The sequence below is a fragment of the Rattus norvegicus genome, chromosome 7 (genome assembly GCF_021556685.1).
Source record: "Rattus norvegicus strain SHRSP/BbbUtx chromosome 7, alternate assembly SHRSP_T2T, whole genome shotgun sequence".
In the NCBI taxonomy this organism is placed as follows: domain Eukaryota; kingdom Metazoa; phylum Chordata; class Mammalia; order Rodentia; family Muridae; genus Rattus; species Rattus norvegicus.
In genome coordinates this window covers 126,538,601-126,559,249 of record NC_141540.1, presented here as the reverse complement: position 1 = coordinate 126,559,249, position 20,649 = coordinate 126,538,601, and the positions used below count along the sequence as shown (strand labels likewise).

The 20,649-nt window shown below is 49.1% G+C and overlaps 1 protein-coding gene and 1 long non-coding RNA gene across 18 annotated transcripts; one reads left to right on the top strand and one right to left on the bottom strand.

Annotated features, from left to right (window-relative positions):
* Window positions 1-1,253: 1,253 nt before the first annotated feature.
* Trmu (tRNA mitochondrial 2-thiouridylase) lies at window positions 1,254-17,953 on the bottom strand. Of its 17 annotated transcripts, none has more exons than XR_015624290.1 (11): window positions 17,803-17,918; window positions 14,473-14,638; window positions 12,334-12,440; window positions 8,578-8,700; window positions 5,998-6,170; window positions 4,849-4,902; window positions 4,710-4,776; window positions 3,645-3,745; window positions 2,184-2,336; window positions 1,752-1,834; window positions 1,254-1,649 (listed from the first exon to the last, which is right to left on the bottom strand). XR_015624290.1 is itself a non-coding variant. In NM_001135876.1 (11 exon segments), coding segments are annotated over 11 exon segments (1,254 nt in total). In that variant the 5' UTR covers window positions 17,885-17,953; the 3' UTR covers window positions 1,254-1,496.
* Window positions 14,258-17,899, top strand: LOC148004914 (uncharacterized). The gene is made up of 2 exons (XR_015625841.1): window positions 14,258-15,468; window positions 16,580-17,899. It is a non-coding gene; the product is annotated as an uncharacterized LOC148004914 (long non-coding RNA).
* Window positions 17,954-20,649: the final 2,696 nt, after the last annotated feature.

Here is a 20,649-nt window from a genome sequence, read left to right as displayed (position 1 = left end):
TGTGCTGGGTGTTTACTATTTCCACTGTCCTGCTCTCTAAGGCAGCATGGGAGGGACTGAAGACGGCCTCAGGCCTCTCCTGGGATGCAGGTGGCAGGGCCCATGGAGGGCCGTAATAACTTTCTATTTATATGCAGGCCTGCCGTGACATGGGTGGACTTGCCCAAGTTTTCTAGTTCTTCAGCTTATATCTTTTTATCAAATCTGAGAATTTAAAAAGATTTATTCTGTGTTTCCATGAGTGCTTTTAACCACTGGGCTGTCATCTCTCCAGCCAAGGGCACACTGAAAAAATAAACAGTGCTTGGGTAGAGAAAACTGATCAGTGCCCTCAGGACCGTCAGGGTCTCTCTCTGAACCTGGGTTCAGGATTTGTTTGCTTGCTTTCCAGGTAAACTGGAAGCCTCACTAATCTGTCTCTGCTCCTTCAGGAGAGGGGGCTACAGGCCTGTGCAGGTCACACAGCAGCTTACGTGGGTGGCAAGCAGGGGTAGCCACTTCCAAAGCTCCTTCACCGGCCTTCTGGTTTTGTTTCCTGCCATCCCGCTGGTGCCTGAGTGCTGCCTCTGCAGATCTGAGCACTCCTCACACTCTGCGACACCTGGGGAGCTGCTTGCATTTGAGTGACCTTCCCTTACACTCTGGCTCTGCACTGCACCGCACCCTTTCTACAGTCGCCATCATCCTCTCGGCACGGTGGACTGGTTCTCCACACCCTGGTGCTGCATGCATCTGTGACCTCAGAGCTCTGTCTATCCTCATTTTTCTTGGCTTTGAAAACTCCAGTGGCACCTTGAGCTCTTTTGAGCCCAACCTGGGTAAAACCCTAATCTTAAGTAAGCGCCCTGGCTAGGCCGTCACTAGCCCTTTCCTTTGGGTTTCCACCTGGTTTTGCTACACAAAAGAGCCAGCCCAGGCCTCTAACTCATGCATACCTCCAGGAAAAGGTCATCTGGTGTTTTTTCCTCACACGTGTTCACTTCAAGCCAGTGTCAAGTTGACAGGAAAACACTGGCTTCCACCTGAGATGGGCATTGCCAGAGAAGGGTTAACTCACAGGTCAGAATTCCAGACAAGGAAAGGCCAAGAGCAGATCAGATAACTGCCTTCCCTTTGCAGAGAGCTCAGGCGCCAGGAGGGGAAAGAGGGCTGCAGCACTCCCATGCCTGCTGTGCCACATGGTTGGAGGCTCAGCGTGAGGAGGACAGCCACAGCAGTCTACTCTGGCCTCCAACAAGCCCCAGACACAGTGGTCAGACTTTGACAGAGTTTTATTTGCTGCTGCTCTTCCTATGCTGGCCTTCTCTGGACACTGTGGAAGAGCAGCCCCATCAGGGCCCTTGAGGCAGACCCGGTACCAGCTCGTACTTCTGGTTTCCTGGAGTAGCAGCGCAGACACTCCCTCCTCAGGCTGCCCTGACTGCAGCCAGCCTGCCCACTGGTTCTGGCCACACCAAAGCCCATCACTGACCATCCTGCTGCAGATTCTGTCATTGTCAGGATGTGGGGTGCAGGCCTGGGCTGTCACTGGAGACCTCAGGAGCCACTCTGGTTCTGTTCTTGCCCTTCTGGAGTGTGTAGGCAGATGGCCCTAACCGCAGGATTTTCCCACTGCCGAGGCATTCCTCACCCTTGTAGAACACTGCAAACTGGAGGGGGGAGGGGTGTGTGGCACAGCTGAAAGCACTTGACCAATGAGAACACTTCACCCCCCACCTTCCACTGGGTATTCCCCCTCAATGACCACTCACCTGTCCCAGGGCAAGGCCCCTCACAGCCTTCACAGCCGTCACCCACACAGTGCCATCCTGGTTGAGCGTCAGCACACAGGGCACTGTGGGAGAATCATGAGATGGGCGTGGGCCTGCCAACCACAGCCCCTCCCTGGGAGAATGAACAGCCTGTGGTGCAATGTCACCAACATCCTGCCTGCTGAAGGATAGGACAGTGCCCAAACAGCTCAAAGCTGACCTGGCTATGGCCATGACGCCTCAGAACAGAATATACTGTAACCCAACCCTCACACTGGGACCCAATTTCTCAGCAATTCTGAAGTTACAATATTAATGACAGGGACTTTCCAATGTGCTCAAGGAAATACTGGTCCTAGCCAAGTATACACAGTCTCTCCGGTTTAGCTTAATCTGACCCTAGGGAGCTTAGCAACAAGGGCTCCCTCCTACCCAGTCACCTAGTGCCATCTGGTGGCGGAATCGGAAGTGGCACTCCATCATCTTGTCTCTGACCAAGGCTGCAGGTGGTTCCTCAGCTATCCAGTGCACTCGGTTGGTCCTCAGCAGGTCCCTGTACAGAGCTGGGTGGTCTACCCGGGGAGCCTGCAGAGCGCAGTCAGACATCTTTGAGGAAAGAAGCCCTCAGCAGGTATCAATAAGAACAATCCTAACAGCACATCCATAACGAACTATAAGCCAGCCCCACTCCTGTGTCCGCCCATTATAGAAATCCATTTCATTAGCTTAAGGCTTTGTTCACCCTGGTTTTCAGATGAGAAAAGAGAGAAGGGGCAGCCATGAGGCAGTAGCAAGGGGCAAAGGTGAGATTCACCCACCTCTGGCCAACCCTGCTGTGCTTTGAAGACTGTTTTGTGTTCCTAGAGATGTAGGTCAAACATACAAATGGCCTCTTGGAAGGGCCACGAATTCTACCAGCAACAACTGGCTGAGGAAAGCAGGGGCTGAAGGGTGCTGGCCCCATCTACCTGCATGCTTCCAGAAGTGCAAGGCTGGCCCTACCTGGGCAGTTATTACATGCACAACCGGTTTACCAGTAGTCTCTGCACCAATGAACCCTGGTGTTGCCTATGGCAGGCAAGTCTCCCCTGGGGCAGACCCAGAAGCACAAGACACGTGGGCCCTTGATCCAATAACCCTTCTGGCTTTTCTCAGCAGGTATCTCTCAGAGCTTATGCTTAAAGATACTTAATTCAAGCCTGAGTAGACATTTCTCGTTCTCTTCTGGGAAGACGTCTGCTGAAGTCTGGCCTGTGCACCTGTGGACCCTCCAGTGTCTGACTGCACTCACTGGCAGCTCAGCCTGCCCTGAGCAGGGTTCTCACCCTTGCACTCCTGGGAGTTGGATCCCATGACTGTCATGGTTAGGGCATGCTGTGTATGCACAGGCAGGATGCCAGCTGCACCTACTCTTCTGTTTCCACCAAATTCATAACCCAAAATCTCTTGCTACTGTCAACATCTCCAAAGCCCTCTTGCGGAATTTCTGCTCTAGAACCTAGGACACACCAGAATGACTCAGGGTCCCATGTAGCCCAGGGCACAGTCTGGTCCTAGCCTACCAAGCTCAGCCCACAACGGCTTCTAGGACCCTTCCCTGGAGGGGTGGGTGGGAAAGCTGTCTGGGCACGAAGACTACTTCCCCTTCACGAGAAATTACCCACCCTGAGTCTCTTCCTCCTCTGTAGAACAGGACAGCTTCCCTAGGAATGGTGCAGTGACCAGTGCACTGTCAGCTGCAAAAGGAGCCTAGTGAGTCCTTTGGGTGAAGGCCTGTTACCTTGTACCCGTCCTAGGAAGCTATGGAGGCAGGTCTGCTGCTCCAGGCCCTTGGCAATGCCAGTACTGCCCACTTTATTGGAACACTAGACAGCGAAGGCCAGCCTCACTCACCACAAGCACGTCACCCTTGGTGCCATCCTTCTCCACCACGTACCAGGGCTCGCTCAAGCCGCTGATCTTAGCTCTCTGGCCCAATGTGTATAGGAACCAACCTATGAAATAGCATCCCAGAGGTCACAGCTCAGCCTCACAGATGGGAGGTTATGGACTGCTGGGGCGTGCTGACTTCAAACTGTGATTCTCTCAGCTTGAAGGGCTCATAGCCTTAACCATCCACCTGTATACAGCCGGCCTCAGGGTCAGGAGTCAAGGGACATAACAGTGACAAGGATGGTACTACCTGGCACAAATGCCAGCGCTTTCCTCTGGTAGCTCTGACCCTCATGGGGCTACAGTTCTCAAAGTAGGCCTTATGCTCACTGGGCACATTCCTTGTATCCGTACCACACACCCACCTCCTGCACGGGCAGGCCGCCTGCTCACTAGCTCTACCCCCACAGGAACGCATGTGCCCTGCAGAGGCAATCGGCGGATCCACGAGTCTCCTAACTGCTGGATGCTAAGAACAGCACTGTCTCCAGCAAGGTCCTCTTCTCCAACATAACACCCAGATCAGTTGGGTCTCGCCCTACTCCCAGGGAGCCCTGCTCCCTCCACAGGGGTCATACATGGCAAAGAAAGAAAAAGTGTGCCCTGTCCTTCCAGTTAGTCCCACAGGTCAGACGACATCGTCTCAGGAAGCATGCTGCCTCTGTTCCCACTGTGCCCTCACTCTGCACAGTGTGTCATGGTGTCTTGCTCTGTGGGTCTGTGAATGGCACCCACATGTTCCTCGGTCACCTGGCTGTGAAGTCAGCTACATTCTTTCTCCAGGGGCACCTGCTGCAGTCTCCCACAACGTCAACACCTTACTTTTAGTAATGTAACACAGACACACACACTTACTCTAGCTCTAAACCTAGGGATTAATGCCAATGTTCACAAGATACAGCATCACAACACACACGAGATTCCTGTCAGAGTGACTGCTCATGCAACATGACCCACCCCAGCTGACCCCTCAAGTCCTCTACGAGCCCTTCATGGAATGGTCAGGAGTTAGCTGGCCAGACTCACCTTTGTGTGTTCCCAGAACTCTGTTATCCTCGATAGAAATAAACTTCCCAGGCCGAGGCTGCAAATACTGGAAGACAGGTTTCATCACTACTGGAGCCCCAGCCCAGAGCAGACCGCCACTCACGTCAGACACACTCACCTGAAGAAGGAAATGCTCCAGGTTTCTCTTACCAATGAAGCAGATGCCCATGCTCTGGAACGAGAAGAAGGCCAACCTGATGTGAGAAGCCAAACCAGGAACAGAGCTGGGCTGGGCTAGGAGGGTGGGTAGAGCAGGCTGTGTGGCAGGAGGCACCAGAGCCCAGAAGACACGAACAGAACTTGAGGGCCTAGCGAATGTCTTGTCTATCCGAGTTTGGCTTCAAAGCAGATGTAAACACACTGCATCATTTGCACCTAGACTGTTGGAAAACCCATGAGCAATTCCAGGAGAACAATCTAGGCTGCTCAGTGCTGGAGAGCCAGGGGCCACCACGGAAGCAGGAATCAGGGCCAGGCCAACTCGGGGCAGCAGGGAAGTCAGGCTGAAGCTGGCTAAGCCCTGCACAGCCCAGACAAGAAGCTGACTGTCCAGGACTGTTCTGGACAAGCATCTCTGCGCTTGTCCTCAGTGTTTATGTCTCTCTATAACAAAGGCCACGGACCGGGGATCTCTGCACACTGCAGTGATTCCCTCAGTTCCTACCAGGGAGAAGTTCTGTCACCTGAGTAACGGAGAAGTCATAAAACAGGCAGGCAACATTCTTTTTGGCAATGTGGACTTGCTAATAAAAGGCACAGTCATGTGTGTTCCCAGACCTGGCGTAAGTAGTGACTACAGCCGAGCTAACTTCTAATCAAACCTTTCCTACTGGGGCTTCCCACAGACTCCCAGCTCTCCCTCCACAGGGGTCAGCATGGTTTCCAAGATGCAGGTGTGTGATGGTCCCTTAAAGGAGCTCTGAGAAGGCAGGGACGAACTGTCTGTTACTGTACCCTTAGATAGGCAGCACTGTGTCCAGCTGCTGCAGACTCCTGCCTCATGGCTGGACTAGCATGGCTGTTCCCTGCCCACACTCACCACTGGCTAAGCCAGCTACTATGTCTGCTGGGAAAGCAGTCAGCCACAGTGGGCACAAGAGGGAGCAGGAAGGAGAAGGGAGGTCTCTGGTGCTCCTCACCTGCAACTGTGCTCTATGGCTTGGCCCAATGGGGTCCTGGCATAGGGTCCACAGAGCCCAGCCCTGCCTGTACCATGACAACATGAATGGAAACATTCCCGAATCAATGGCGAGCTGCTCACTCCTACCTCTTTCTTCTGAAGCACATGATGGAGTCTATTCTCCGCAGCTATTTTCTTTACAAAATCTTTTGTTAATTCCCCCAGGGGGAAGATGGTTCTTCTCAGGGCATCCTGGGAAACCTGGCTGAGAAAGAAGGTCTGGTCTTTAAAGCTGTCAGCTGCTTGGAGAAGTTTTACGGCTGCCAAAAGTAAAGAACAAAAGTCATTGCTGGAACACAGATAATGGCTCTTTGCTTTAATGCCCTTCTGTGTGAGCCATTACCCCAAGCCTGCTAAAAGCAAACCCACCTCGAACACTGTGGGAGAAAACTACCAGCATGCCTAGTGCACGGGAAACTCTGGCCCTGTTCGTTTGCTGGGAACAATACAAGGAATGTCCATTCTACACACAAGACTTTCAAACAGTGAACACTGTATGAGAAAACATGAAAAAACAGTACAGTAAGAAGCACTGGTCTTCGTAACTCTAGCACAGCTGGGACTGGGCAGGACCGTTCATCCAGAATGGTGCTGAACTGGCGTCAGCAGCGTGTTTGCGTAACAACTGCAAGTACGAAGTTTGCAAAGAAAACACACCAGGCTCTGGCCTTCAGCCCAGCCTCAGTGGAGACAGGCTCTGTAGAACGCGCCTCCTCTGTGCAAACAGCTTTACTACACGTCCAGACCAGTGTTTGCATCCTTGCTCTAGTCTCTAACGTTCTCCACATAACTGTAAAGAATTTTTTTAAAGATTTATTTATTATGTATACAGAGTTCCACCTGCATGCTTGCCTGCAGACCAGAAGAGGGCACCAGATCTCATTACAGATGGCTGTGAGCCACCATGTGTTGCTGGGAATTGAACTCAGGACCTCTGGAAGAGCAGACAGTGCTCTTAACCACTGAGCCATCTCTCCAGCCCAAGAATTCTTATTGCATATACACGGGCGTAAGTGGCAGAGGCCCTGGTGACTTTTGAGCCTGAGAAGGTGCCAAGTAAATTTCCCAGTCAGTCAGTCAGTTCCACTCATGTCTGTGAGCTGGTGGGCTGATGGGCAGATCTGCTTCTCCCCCTGTTCCTCATATAGTACTAGGAGACATCCCATTAGTGAAATCGAGAACACTCCACATACGCCAGCTCAATTTTGCGTGTGTGCATGCATCTGAGAGTCTGTCCGTGTCAGTACACACATGTGGAAGTCAGATGACATCCTCATCGGCTGTTCCTCAGGCGACACACACTTCTTTTTTGAAATGGTCTCTCATTGGCTCAGAACTCACCAACCAGGCTAGACCATCTAGCCTATCTCTGTCTCCCCAGCATTGGGAATATATGTACATACCACCATCCCTGGCGTTTTAGCATAGGCTGCAGGGACTGAACCCCATTTCTCCAGCTCCACAAGTTTAAAGCCACGGCACACATTGTATAGCAGCCAGTGGGACGCATCGTACTGCCCATGTTTCCAACCACTGGCTTTCACATCTCCTTGTAATGGAGAATATCCCCCACCATTACAGTGACAACTAAGGTCTGGCTGTGATGACACTGGTGCTGGAAGGCTGTGCTGAGATGGGCTGCCTCCCATTTCTGCCCTGCTACTTTGTCTGTCAAGAACAATGCTGGAATAAGACTACAATTCAATCTGTTTCAAAGCAAAATGCTCTCAAATAGTGTTGGTGTGCATTTTCTCTTGGTTCTGAGTTACTTTGTCCTGGATCCTTGTGACTGTTTTGAGCTTCCTAAGGGGACATTACAGGTATGTGTCCCACATCTACCTTCTGAGTGACTTTAGAACAGGAAGCTGGTAACACTAGCAAAAGTGTCATAGAGGAAAAGAGTAGGAGGAGTCACATCTGGTCCAGAGACCATTTGTTTCCAGGACCCTGCCATTCTGTCTGTTCCGCCAGGCACTGCACCATGTTCACATGCAAAGCAGCTGGTTTCTCAGGTCCCCAACTGCAGCCTCCCCCAAACCCAAGATCTGTTCTGCTCCACTTGCATGATCTCCTAGGACTTAGACAAGATCCACAAAAAAAGCTTTCGTTTCGTAGCCTAAAACACACACTGAAAACCAAGACACCATTAAACCACCACAGAAAGTCAGTCAACACAGTGCTTGACTCTTTGGGGAGAACCAGAACAAGTAGGGAACAGACAAAAGGGAGCCTGTCCTCGGCACGAGCAGATGTCCCTATTCAAGACGGGAAATGGCTCTCCATCTGTTTGGGACCCTGTTAAGACCATCATCACTGTCAAAGATTTTCCCAAATATTTTGGAAGTTCAGGTTATGAACATGCAATAACCTAGATGGTAAGTTTCTGGTTCATCTTCCTCAGCGCTCACCCTGGCTCCCAACCAGGACATCTCAATGCTCAACCACAAGACCTTGGGGAAGCAACCCTGCTCTGCTTGTGCCATTGCAAATGTGAACTAAACAAACCAGCTCAGTGGGAGACCCGGGGCTGGGTGGGGGCTGGGTGGGGGCTGGGTGGGGGCTGGGTGGGGGCTGGGTGGGGGCTGGGTGCTCTGACCTGGCTCCTGCCATCCTTCTAAGTATCCTGTGCTCATAGAATTACAGCTCTGACCACACATGCGAACTTACGATTTCTGACTTCAAATCGATTCCTGAACAGTCCATCTGGTCTCTTAGTGTGCTTTTGCTCAAAGACTTCCTCATCCTCCAGGGACGTCCTTGCATAGTGGCCAGTGGCAACAGCATCTGCTCCTGGAGGGTTTTCAAAACACAAGGGTCCAGTGTGAGGGGCACTTACTGGCAGTGGTACCAGAGGGTTTTTGAAAACTCGATACAAACTGGAGTCACTTGGAAAAAGAATTCTTAATTAAGAATGTTTTGGGGCTAGAAAGTTGGATTAGTGGTTAAGAGAACTGTTTGCTCTTCCAAAGGATCTGGGTTCAATTCCCAGCCAGCACCCACATGGCAGCTCATAGCCATCTGTAACTCCAGTTCCAAAGGATCTGATACCCTCACACCAATGCACTTAAAAAAAATTAAATGAATTTTTAAAAATCTCCATCAGACTGGCTTTAGGAAAGTATGTGTGGCCTTTTTTTCCCTTTCCTTTCCTTTCCCTCCCTCCCTCGCTTCCTTTCTTTCTTTCTTTTTGAGTCAGGGTCTCTCTACATAGTGCTTTCCTGAAACTTACTATATACCAGGCTTGTCCTGAACTGTCTCCCAAATGCTAGGACTAATGGCATGTGCCACTCTACCCAGCTTGTGGGACATTTTCTTTTCTTTTTTTTTTTTTGGAGCTGGGGACCGAACCCAGGGCCTTGCGCTTGTTAGGCAAGTGCTCTACCACTGAGCCAAATCCCCAACCCCAGGGACATTTTCTTGATAAATGATGGATATGGGCAGCACTATCCCTGTGAAGATAGTCCTGTGTCATATAAGAAAGCAGGCTGAACAAGCCATGGGGAGTAGCCAGTAAGCAATGTTCCTTGGCTTCCCCTAGTAACGGACTGTGATTGGGATGTGAGCCAATAAACCTTCCGTAAGTAGCTTCTGGTCATGTTTTTTATCACAGCAATAGAAAGTGAACTAGGATACCAGCCTAGATAAAGAAGCCCGCATAACAAGCCTCACTGAAACATACACAGCAGACTAGCTGCCTTGGACACAGAGGCCAGAGAGACAGCTCACTGGGCAGGCAGGCTCCCTTCAACTCCTAATGTGAGCTAATAGAACCTCACATCTTTAAAGAGCCTTCACAAAGTCAGACTCAGTCCACTCACTCAGTCTTGTCTAGGCACATAAAGATTTAAGTACAAAAAAGGTATCAGTTTTTACAACTAAGGAAACACTAAAAACCAAAATATTCAACAGCAGGAGGACATGGGGTGAATTCTGATGCTGCAGCCCCCATGGGAATGGCGCTTACAGATAACCACAGAGGTACACAGAGGACAGTGTGACCCACTGGAAGGTAGCCGACTGGGCAGGGTGTGGTGGGGGTAAAACTTGGTTTTGCCACTGTAAAGGTTGCTTAGTATTAAAAATATTTACTCTCTTTGATTCTCAGTTATACTGGGACCAGAAGCCAATGGCTTCACAGCAATTATCACCTTTTTCTTACTGGGGTTAGGAGTGGAGTCTCCAGAGAAACTGGTTAACTCTTTGTGAACCAGAGAGGAAGAAAAGGAAAAGAATTAAGATTCTTTACACAAGCAAATTTGCATAGACACATATAGATTCATGCACCCGCTGTGGCCAGGCCCAACCTTCTGTCTCAGTTAACTTCACAAGCATTCATGCACACGTACATACATACACATTTACCTACATATAGATAAACAGACATCATTTGGATGGATGGATGGATGGATGGATGGATGGATGGATGGATGGATGGATAGATGGGGCAGAGGTCCCCAAGCCACCATATCATGTCATCTTTCTTTTCTCTGGCCTTTTTAAACCATTCAGAAAAAACTTCTTTGGAAAATTACCTCATAGATAACACATTACACAAAATGAGAGTTACAGAATGATGGTGATGTTAAATCCACAGCCCTGTTCCGTTCTCATTACATGCTTACTGTAAATCCAAAGCAATAGATTCATGTGGCTTTGTCTTGTAGTCCACACCTGTGGCTTCATCCTTGGACCTGAATGCTTTTCCTCGAACACAAATTTGTCCCATGCCTATATCTCTTCTTAGTGTAATTATTATATTTCTTACCATGTAGCCTTTACTTACTATTATGAGCAGACCCATTCTACCCTTGATTCTAATTTGATTTTACTATATCTTTCTAGCAAAACTATTAGAACCAACTCTTAAAACTTTCTTCCTAAGATTTGAATCAAATCAGGAATTCTATACAATCATTAATTCATCTAAACAGCATTAATTCATAAAAGTTCATCTTCATGTTCATCTGCAGGAAATCTGCTCAATGGGGCAGGCTAATGGCCAGACATCATTACATTAATTAAATAATGACAGCAAAGGCATATCAGCTGCGAAAAGCAATTCTGAGATGAAGCCTCTTTGGGACCTTGCCTCATAGAGCAACCATGCAAAAAACAGTGGCCCATCTCCAGGAAGGCCACCTGCTAGCCTTAGCCTATCCTAGATGGCTCCTGACAGACACCCTCAGTCTCACTCCTTTGATTCTGGTGTGAAACCATCGATACACTGTCCCTCCTTCTTCACTGTCAGCCATTTTTAGTAAGTGTGCATTATTTTATCGGACGGAAGGACCACTCAATATTCTTCACCTCTCCTGTCCACCTGAGTTCTGGTGTCAGTACTGCAGGGGGCTGAGCTGCACAGCTGGACTGCTCGGCTAAGTCAGGAGCTTTGAATTAGTGCTGATGCAAAGCATTCAATGAGGGCCTTCAGGACACAACACTGCATTTTCTCACAGAACATTTCCTTAAGGACCTTCAGCTACACTACAAGAAGTGTGGGTTCTTCTAAGAGAAACCATAATACCTCAGAAGCCTAGACTTCAAATGTTTGACCCTCAGGTGGGTTCTAGTTGCAGGCTTCAAACTCAGAACAAATAGGGACCCAGAGATGTAGGGAGATGCTGCAACAGGGAACCAGGTAGGATGTGACACAGATTACACCTAGGGCATTACGTCTAGCCTGGCTGAACCTCGCACAAATGCATTTAAGAAGCTAGGTGTTAGTTGAAATGTAAATAAATAAGATACTTAATTTTAAAAAAGGCTAGGTGTCTTGGGCTCCTGCAGCTGTACTCGAGACTGTGCCACCTCTCAGTTTGAGCAGTATTCTCCTTCACAGTGCAGTGAAATGGCACACGAGCTCGTGGGTCCTGGCCGGCTGCTCCGTGAGCAGTCCACTGACTCTCATCTTGTGCTCTCCTGGGTGTGGCCAGGACAGCCTGCCGGCCTGCCCAGGTGCCTGTCTTCCTTCCTTCCCTGGGGCAGGGCTTAGAATTTGCTAGGAAGCTTGGCTGGCCTCACACACAACAGTCCTGCCTCAGCCTCACCAAGAGGATTACAAGCGTGTGCCATCACTTTCTGTTTGACAGACACACACTTCCCATGTTCCAGCGGACACAGATGACCCGCAGGTTTCCACTCCTACCATTTCTGTTCTCCTCACTGATGAGCCTTCCCAAGTCATGACTGATTTAGATCTGATTCCTACTTCCTGAGAGTCCTCTGCTTAGGCCACTGCAGCCTTTTAGCCTTTAGGTCAGTGGCCAAACACAGCTTCTCTCAGATGCGCCTGCCCATGGTGGAGGGCACCCTCTCCTAATGTTCACGCTGAACTGGGAAGTTTTCTTCTTCAGTGAGCACTTTCGTTCTGACGGACAAAAGCTATGACTTTAAGGAGCAAGTGAAGAACCGTCAATCCCTTACCAAGATTGTCCACAGCATAATGGTGAAAGCAGCTGAACTTGATGTGCTTGTTGCAGCTGATGTCGGGGTTCGGGGTCCTTCCCTTCTCATACTCGTTCAGAAAGTCACTGGATTAACAGAAAACTCAGATCTAAGTGATGCATTCCTTAAACACAAGTGAGTTAAGGTGCATGTTTAATGTTGAATTACTCTTTGTTATTCCAAGACTGTACTTTGAGACCATGTGAGAGCTTCACTACCGACCATTTTCCTGCTATATCAAGTGACTCCTTAGAACTCACATTTGAGGGCTGGGGATTTAGCTCAGTGGTAGAGCGCTTACCTAGGAAGCGCAAGGCCCTGGGTTCGATCCCCAGCTCCGAAAAAAAGAACCAAAAAAAAAAAAAAAAGAACTCACATTTGAATGAGGACGGCCCCCATAGTCTCAGATGTGTGAGTACTTGGTCCCCATTGACAGTGCTGTTTGTGTAGGCTTAGGAGGTGTGGCCCTGGTGGAGGAAGTGCATCATTGGCAGTGATTTCAAGGTTTTAAAAGCCACGTGCTGTTCCCAGTTCATTCTCTGCTACTGTTCCTGGTGCCATGATGGGCTTTTAGCCCCCTGGAATAAACTCTTTCCATTAGTTGTTTGGTCACAGTGTTTTCTCATAGCAACAGAAAATACCCAAGACACTTGTAAACAGGCAGGCACCGTTCTAGAACCTCATATGACCTCAACTCATTTCTATAATGTTCCTGGCAGGTATTGGCGTTTTCCTTAATTTAAAGAAAACTGAGACTTAGAAAAACCAAATAAATTGTCCAAGGTCTTCTAAGTGGCAACGCTGAGTCTGAGGCCTCTTGAGGCAAGGGTGAACATGGCCTGTTGTCTCTGACATGTGCAAAGACTTCCAAACATTGCCAGGCTTCACCAGAAACTAGCCCTGGACGTCTTTCTCCGCAGGAAGAAGTAAGTGGCTAGGCAAACGTCACACGTTCCTGAGATGGAGGAGGGGCACTCTCCCTGCTCACCCCGGCTTTCCTGCATCACATAACAGCCACTATTCAAGCCCTACTTGATGCTGCTCAGGCCCCTCCTCTTCTATGAGGCTGCCAGCCCACACCCCATGCCACACCATGCTCCCTCTTCTCAACCAGGGAATGCCCTCCACCATCACCACCTCTGGTGAGGAGCCTTTCACCCAACTAGACAGCCAGCTCCTGTACAGCAGGGCCATGGTGCACTCTTGGACGCTGCACATGATAAACATAATACAGTGTTTGATCGGATGAAAGTTTTCCTGGCTATTTCTTGTTTTCAAAAGGCCAGGGCAGTGCCTCACAGAACTCGTCCCTTCCCACCTCCTGCCTCACCTTGCTTTCTGTTGCTGTGATAAAGACCATGGCCAAAAGCAACTGGGGAAGGACGGGGTTCATTTGGCTCACATGTCCTGGCCACAGTCTACGTTTATGGGAAGTCAGGACAGGAACTCAAGCAGGGCGGGAGCTGATGTCGAGGTTATGGAGGATGCTGCTTCCTGGCTTGCATCCCATGGTTTGCTCAGCCTGCTTTCTTATACAGACTGGGACCGCCTGCCCTTTGCTAGGCTATGTCCTCCCACAGCTATTGTTAATCAAGAAAACAGTCCACAGACTTGCCTGTTATTTTCTCAGTTGAAACTCCCTCTCCTCACATCATCCTGGCTTTTGTCAAGTTGATAAAAAACAAAAAAACCACAAAAAATCCTCATTAGAACATTCTTTTTTTTTTTTTTTTTTTTGGAGCTGAGGACTGAACCCAGGGCCTTGCACTTGCTAGGCAAGCGCTCTACCACTGAGCTAAATCCCCAACCCCTAGAACATTCTTATAAACACGTACACATGGTATATAGGGACTGACTGACACTTATCTCCCAGCACCTCTGGGCAGGTCTCGGCCTTCAACTCCTCCAGCCACGGTTCAGAAAAGCATTAGTGAAACCTCCAGCAGGTGGGAAATATCCTAAGAAAGAGTGTGAGGGTACTGTGGGCCAGGTCCCTGGTGCCCCAACTTCAGCAGTCTTGGCCACCTCTATGGAGAAGCACTGACTGTTTCCAACCAACCTCCCTCGGAAAAGCTTCACAGCACAATAAATCCTGCTCATGCAGCGTCCTGCACTCACCTGAATACATCATTCCAATACTCCTTCACATAGGACACCTGGTGGAAAGGGATGTCTAAGATCTGACACACTTTATACGCATCTTCACAGTCCTTGTCAGCAGCACAAATGCCCTGCTCATCCAGCGAGTCCCAGTTCTTCATAAATACCCCTGTCACCTGGTAACCTGAAGAGAGAAGTTAGGGTAAAAAGCAGGGACTTGTGTGTTCCAGGCAGTTTTGACACACCGTACACCCAACCCCAGTGTCTCTGTATGCTTTGAACGGCAGTCCAAGCCTGTCTTGTGGCCTAGGGCCTGGTACATTTTAGTGAAATACTTGTGGGCGCTTCTTCCCTTTATCTCTCACTGCACTGGTTCTGGTAAGGCCCCACCTTGTAGTACACTGTGCACTGAACTTGTCAGTGTCCCCCAGGTAAGTAAAAGGAGCTTTCTCCCATGTTGTGTATCAATACAGTGTATCAATACAGTGTGTAACACACAGCAGGGGTGTATCAGGTATGTGCTGAACGACTGAATGGTGAGAAGAAACTCAGATCCCAATGCAAATACCAGCCATCATCCAGCCAGATGTGGTGACACACACCTATGGTTCCAGTATTTGGAAGGCCAGGGCAGGAAGATACTTAAGAGATTAATCCCAAACTACATATCAAGATTGGCTTTTTTTGCTTTTTCTGTTTTTTTTTTTTTTTTTTTTTTTTTTAAATCAGGGCTGGAGAGATAGCTCTGGGGTTAAGAGCACTTGCTGATACTCTAGCAGACCCAAGTTCAATTCCCAGCACCGACATGGCAGGTCACAGCCACCTTTATCTCCAATTCAGGATATCTAATGCCTTCTCTGGCTGGCCTTAACACCACATGGTGTTACAGAAGTACATGTTGCCAAACATCCACACATATAGAATTTAAAATATTTTTAAGATAATTATCATTCAGTTATTTTTAAAATAAACTCACTTTAAAATAAGTTATCCAGGGGCTGGGGATTTAGCTCAGTGGTAGAGCGCTTACCTAGGAAGCGCAAGGCCCTGGGTTCGGTCCCCAGCTCCGAAAAAAAAAAGAACCAAAAAAAAAAAAAAATAAGTTATCCAGTTACTAAGACAAAATTTTACATTCTAAGCCATCAAATATAAAGACAGTTAAATTATTGGGATTTTATCGCCCAGAGGGTGTACCTCCGGGGAAAGCTCATCCTTAGCTTAGGTGAAGCCCTGGGTTCAATTCTCAACACCAAACCTTTATATGAAAGTGTTGGCTATTCCACGGGGCTCTATCATCCTCATAGTTCATGATCTATCTTTTCTACTGTGACAAATACCCAACCAAATACCACACAGGCCAGCACTGGCCCTCCAGTGTCTCAGAAAACTCACAGGTGTTCACCCTGCATCAAAACCCTGTTTCTCTTTAATAAGTTGAATGTAAGGAAAGACGGGGCATTGTATTAAAAGGCTCAAGATTACTCCCCTTCTCCCGAAAACTCCAGGGGTTTTGCTGACACACTCTAATTAACGTTACACACAGCCTGGTATGGGATGAGATCCTTTTTTGTGTCTGGAGGCACTGGACTGCTCTACTGCAGATTAACCATGCCAGAGCTCAGCTCTTGACCTAGTCTTACACTTAACTTACTAACGCAGAGATACAGCATGATGCAATTCTGTATCCCAAGAGCTAGTACGATGCCCGGGGAGGGCCCAAAACCCATAAGCTTGCAGCACGAACAAACTCTACACAGAGCCACAACTGCCTGGTCAGCTGTCTCACAAAGAGACAAGACCCACTTGCAGGAGGACAGGCACTCAAGGACTGGTCAGCTTTCTACAGATTGCAGGATGGGGCATCGCCTCTAAGAGCCCTCAATGCCAAAATGAGAGGATTTTTCCCCCCTCTGATACTGATATGTCCATTAGTTCCTTTCATGAAAGAAATCCAAGGAAGGGTAAAGGTAAGATGTAGCAGCCTGAGGGGAGAGAGCCTATGTTTTTTTTTTTTTTTCTTTTTTTTTTTCGGAGCTGGGGACCGAACCCAGGGCCTTGCGCTTGCTAGGCAAGCGCTCTACCACTGAGCTAAATCCCCAACCCCGAGAGCCTATGTTTTGGCTAGGTTTCTATTGTTATGATCAACACCATGACCAAGAACAACTTGGAGAGGAAAGGGTTTATTTGGCCCTGAAGATCACAGTCTATCACTAGGGGAAGCCAGCCAGAAACTCAGGTCAGGAACCTGGAGGCAGGAATAATTGAATCATAGGTCATAAAAAGAACACTGCTTATTGGTTTGTTCCCTTGGCTTGCTCAGCCTGTTTTCTTATACAACCTAGGACCACCAGCCCAGGGATAACATTATCCACAATGGGATGAGGCTTCCTACATCAATTATAAGAGAACGCCCCCACTGACTAGCCTACAGGCCAGTTCGATGACACTTTCTCAGTTGAGGTTCCCTTTTCCCAGAGGACCCTAATACCTGCCACAGAGTTTTTAAGTGACATAAAAACTAGCCGGCAGTTTATCTTCCCTAAGTAATAAAATGATAAATCTGGAAGAATGGGGTCAACCTATTCCATTTCCCAGAGCATCTAGTTAAGATTCCTCATTGGAAACTTTCAGAAAGACTCACACTGTCTGCTCCACATTACCTCAAATTCTCTTCGTTACATCCCATTCTGGCCAGCACTCCCTCCTCTGACTCCTGCCTGTGTTACTGCAGCCAGTTCTTTGTAGAGAAATCCTGCACTTCCTTCTTCCTTTCTCAACATAGTACACACGTGTATTCTGTGGCTCTTTTACTGTCATAGCAGCTGTGATTATAAAAGAATCCCTCCAGCTTTCCGACGTATCTCATATTTCATGGCTAACCCTTTCAATACATACTATGTCATTTAATCGTTCCAGTCACCCTAAATTACGGGTCATCCCACTTTTCTAAGGGGTGATTAGTTAACTTGCCAAAGTCCAGGCTTCTTGCCCGCACCTCTGCACAGCACGTGTCTCGGGGAAGGTAATTCACGGCTGAGGCTCCATTAAAAACTGCCAGGTGAATGCGGAAAGAGGTTGAAATAAGGTAGGGGGCCACACAGCAGAAGGGATTTAGACGGGTAGCTGGAATGAGATCCGAACCTAAGGACCCATGGGCTACGTCTAGAAGTCAGGAAGAACTGGTAGCTGTTCAGAGCGAAGTTTGTCATCCAACAAAGGAGAACACAGGAGTGATTTTTGTCAGCAGTAGCTGGCGGTCTTGACTGGAGGCCCGCGGAGTCTGCAGAGGCCAGGCCTCGGACCTGGAGGAGCCAAGCTCCTGTCCCCAGTGAGGAACCCTGGCCTCACCTCTCCGCCGTAACAGCAGCGCGGCCACCGCGCTGTCCACGCCGCCAGACAGGGCACACACGACGTGCCGCAACGCCGACATCTGCACACACCGCAACTCCTCCCAGCAGCTTTCTGGCTGCGTGCACGATACGCCGGAAGTTCCAGCCTCCGAGGAGCGTCCTCACTCTTCACCTGGTCGGAAACGTGCTCCGCTCACCCAGTGTTCCGCCGACTTTCGGGTTCCGCGCGGCAGATTGACAGAGAAACACTAGGTGGCGGCGCGTCCCAGATAGGTCAGTGATGAATTGGGTGTATTGGGCTTCCCAGCTATCACTGGCTGCTCTTGCAACTTTTCTTCTTTGCTCAGCTGGTGCTCCTGGGTCAGCTGCACCAGAAACTGCCCCAGCTCGGGCTTGAGGTCTCAAAGGCGTTCCTGGGCACATAAAGACGAGATGCTATGTCTGCAGCTGGCTCCTCATGTTTACCCGCTAGAGAGACAGGGCTGTCAACACGTTCTCACTGAATTCTAGACAGACTAGATGTCCCCAGCGGGTGTTCCTGGTGAAAATGTCTGAGGCTGCTGAGGGCCTGGTGGGTGCAGAGCCCAGTGGAGGACAAAGCAGAATGGACTGATGCTCAATAAGGCTTTCCCTAGCGGCTCGATTAGCTGATTGGGACTAGGGATGGGAGCTTGGTTACCAGGCCCAGACAGTGAGCTGGGAAAAATTAGCCAGAGGAAGTTGGAAGCGTTTGAAGTCGCATTTGTTCATCCTGATGCCTGTGGCCATAGATATACCACGACCTAAGAGTGTGTTTTTTGTGGACCATTCTTGGAGGACATTCCTTGACACATTGCATTTGGCAGGGTCAGCTCTAATGAGTGAATGCTTTTGGGACCTCAGGCTGGAGCTGTGGCTCTTCCTGAATTCATTGTGGGGAGCCTGGCACATGACAGATGTTGGGTGGCTGCTGGAAGAAGCTAGATACATATCCTGGGCCCAAAAGACTGAAGTGGGGAGGAGGGTTTGAACAAAGAAAGCCAAGTAGGAGACCTGGGCAGGTTGGCAGGCAAGAGGGCAGGGGGTCGTGTCTGTGGAGTGTTCTAACTTTGAAGCAGCCTTGAGGACCAGAACTGCCCTTCTTGGGTGAGGGCATTTAATATAGCAAATCTCACTTTTCCTACCACAGCCTATGATAGGGCCAACCACAAAGTAGCAGAGACCTGACTAATCTATTTTAGAACTTTTGCCAACTTGATACAAGCTAGGCTTCTCTTGGAAGGGTCGAGGGACATCAATTAAGATAATGCTTCCATTAGATTGGCTGATAGGCAAGTCTGTGAAATTTGTTGATTAAACTGAGAGCCACTCCAGTGCAGGTGATCTTGGGTTGTAAAAGAAAACAAACTAACCAAGCCATGGGGAGCAAGCCAGTAAGCAGGATTCCTCTGTGGCCTCAGCTTCAGTTACTGTCAAATTCCTTCTCGAACTTTCCTTCAGATTGGTTTGTGATTAGGATGTGCCAACCACATAAATAAGCCCTTTTCTCCTTGCACTGCTTTTGGTCAGTATTCTATTATACTAGAAAGCAAACTAGGGTATTTCTTTATTCATGCACAAGGTGTTCGGCTTCTCTATAACTCCCAACGTCCGCAACGTGGGAGCTGCATGGACAGCTTTGGCAAAGGCAGCATGGAAAAGTGTTTCAGAAACACTGTCCCACAAAATGGTTAAAAAAAAAAATCACAGGGTTGGGGATTTAGCTCAGTGGTAGAGCGCTTGCCTAGCAAGCGCAAGGTCCTGGGTTCGGTCCCCAGCTCCAAAAAAAAAAAAAAAAAAAAGAAAAAAAGAAAAAGAAAAAGAAAAGGGGGGAAAAATCACAGGGAAACAAGCCTCTGCCATCTGGGAGGGTGGCACTTCAGTCATCAGCCTGTATACTTCATGCCAGCTCCTCGGCTCAAGTCTCCCGTGTTATAATGCTGGCCCTTCTGAACAGCCAGCTTGGGAGCCACGAAGAGGAAGAATCTAGGGGAAAGCTGCTGTTGGAAGAGGGGAAAGCAGAGGAATTGCAGCACATGCTGCCAAACATCAGATGCCCTAGTAGACAGAGCACAGCTTAGCTGCGTGGGGCTGAGCCAGGGCTAGGTACAGACACTGAGTGGACAACACCAAGGTAGTCTGGTTATTCATAGGTTAATGTCCTCTCCCCACCAAACTCACCAAGGAGGGATGCAGCAACTCTGTACCCCACTGTACCCTAAGGGAAGTGCAGCCCAGCCCTCACTGCTAACCCAACTTGCTTAATGGGTTCAATTACACAGACACACAGACACAGACACACAGACACACAGACACAGACACACACACACACACACACGTGTATCTGGAAGGAGTGGGTCAAGGAAGGCAAGGACTTTTTACAGTGCTAATGCTCAGGATTCTAGAATTTACTGCCCACTGGAGAAGAATCTGCTGTCATCCCCTCCAGGGTCCTTGGCAGCTTGGCAGACCTGTTGTGAGACGTCTGCCCCACCCCCTCACTTTGCCATTGCTGCTGCCAGGACTGCACTCCAGCTGACAGCTTTGGGTTCACATTAACCGCAGAACGAGAAACCCATCCAGACTTCTGTCTCAACTGTGACAGTAGGTGTCCCGGGATTGAAGCAGGGACACGAGTGGGGTTCACACAGTGCTTTCTGCTGTCATCCATAGGTCAGTGGCTTCCAGGCAGCTAGTCTTCCTTGAACAGATGAGGCTTTAAGCATGGTACTGACTTCCCAGTGACCTTCCCTGTGTCCCACATCACCTGGTTGTGCTCTTCAGATTGAAGCAGACCCTCCCTCATATCCCAATCCCCTTTACTCTC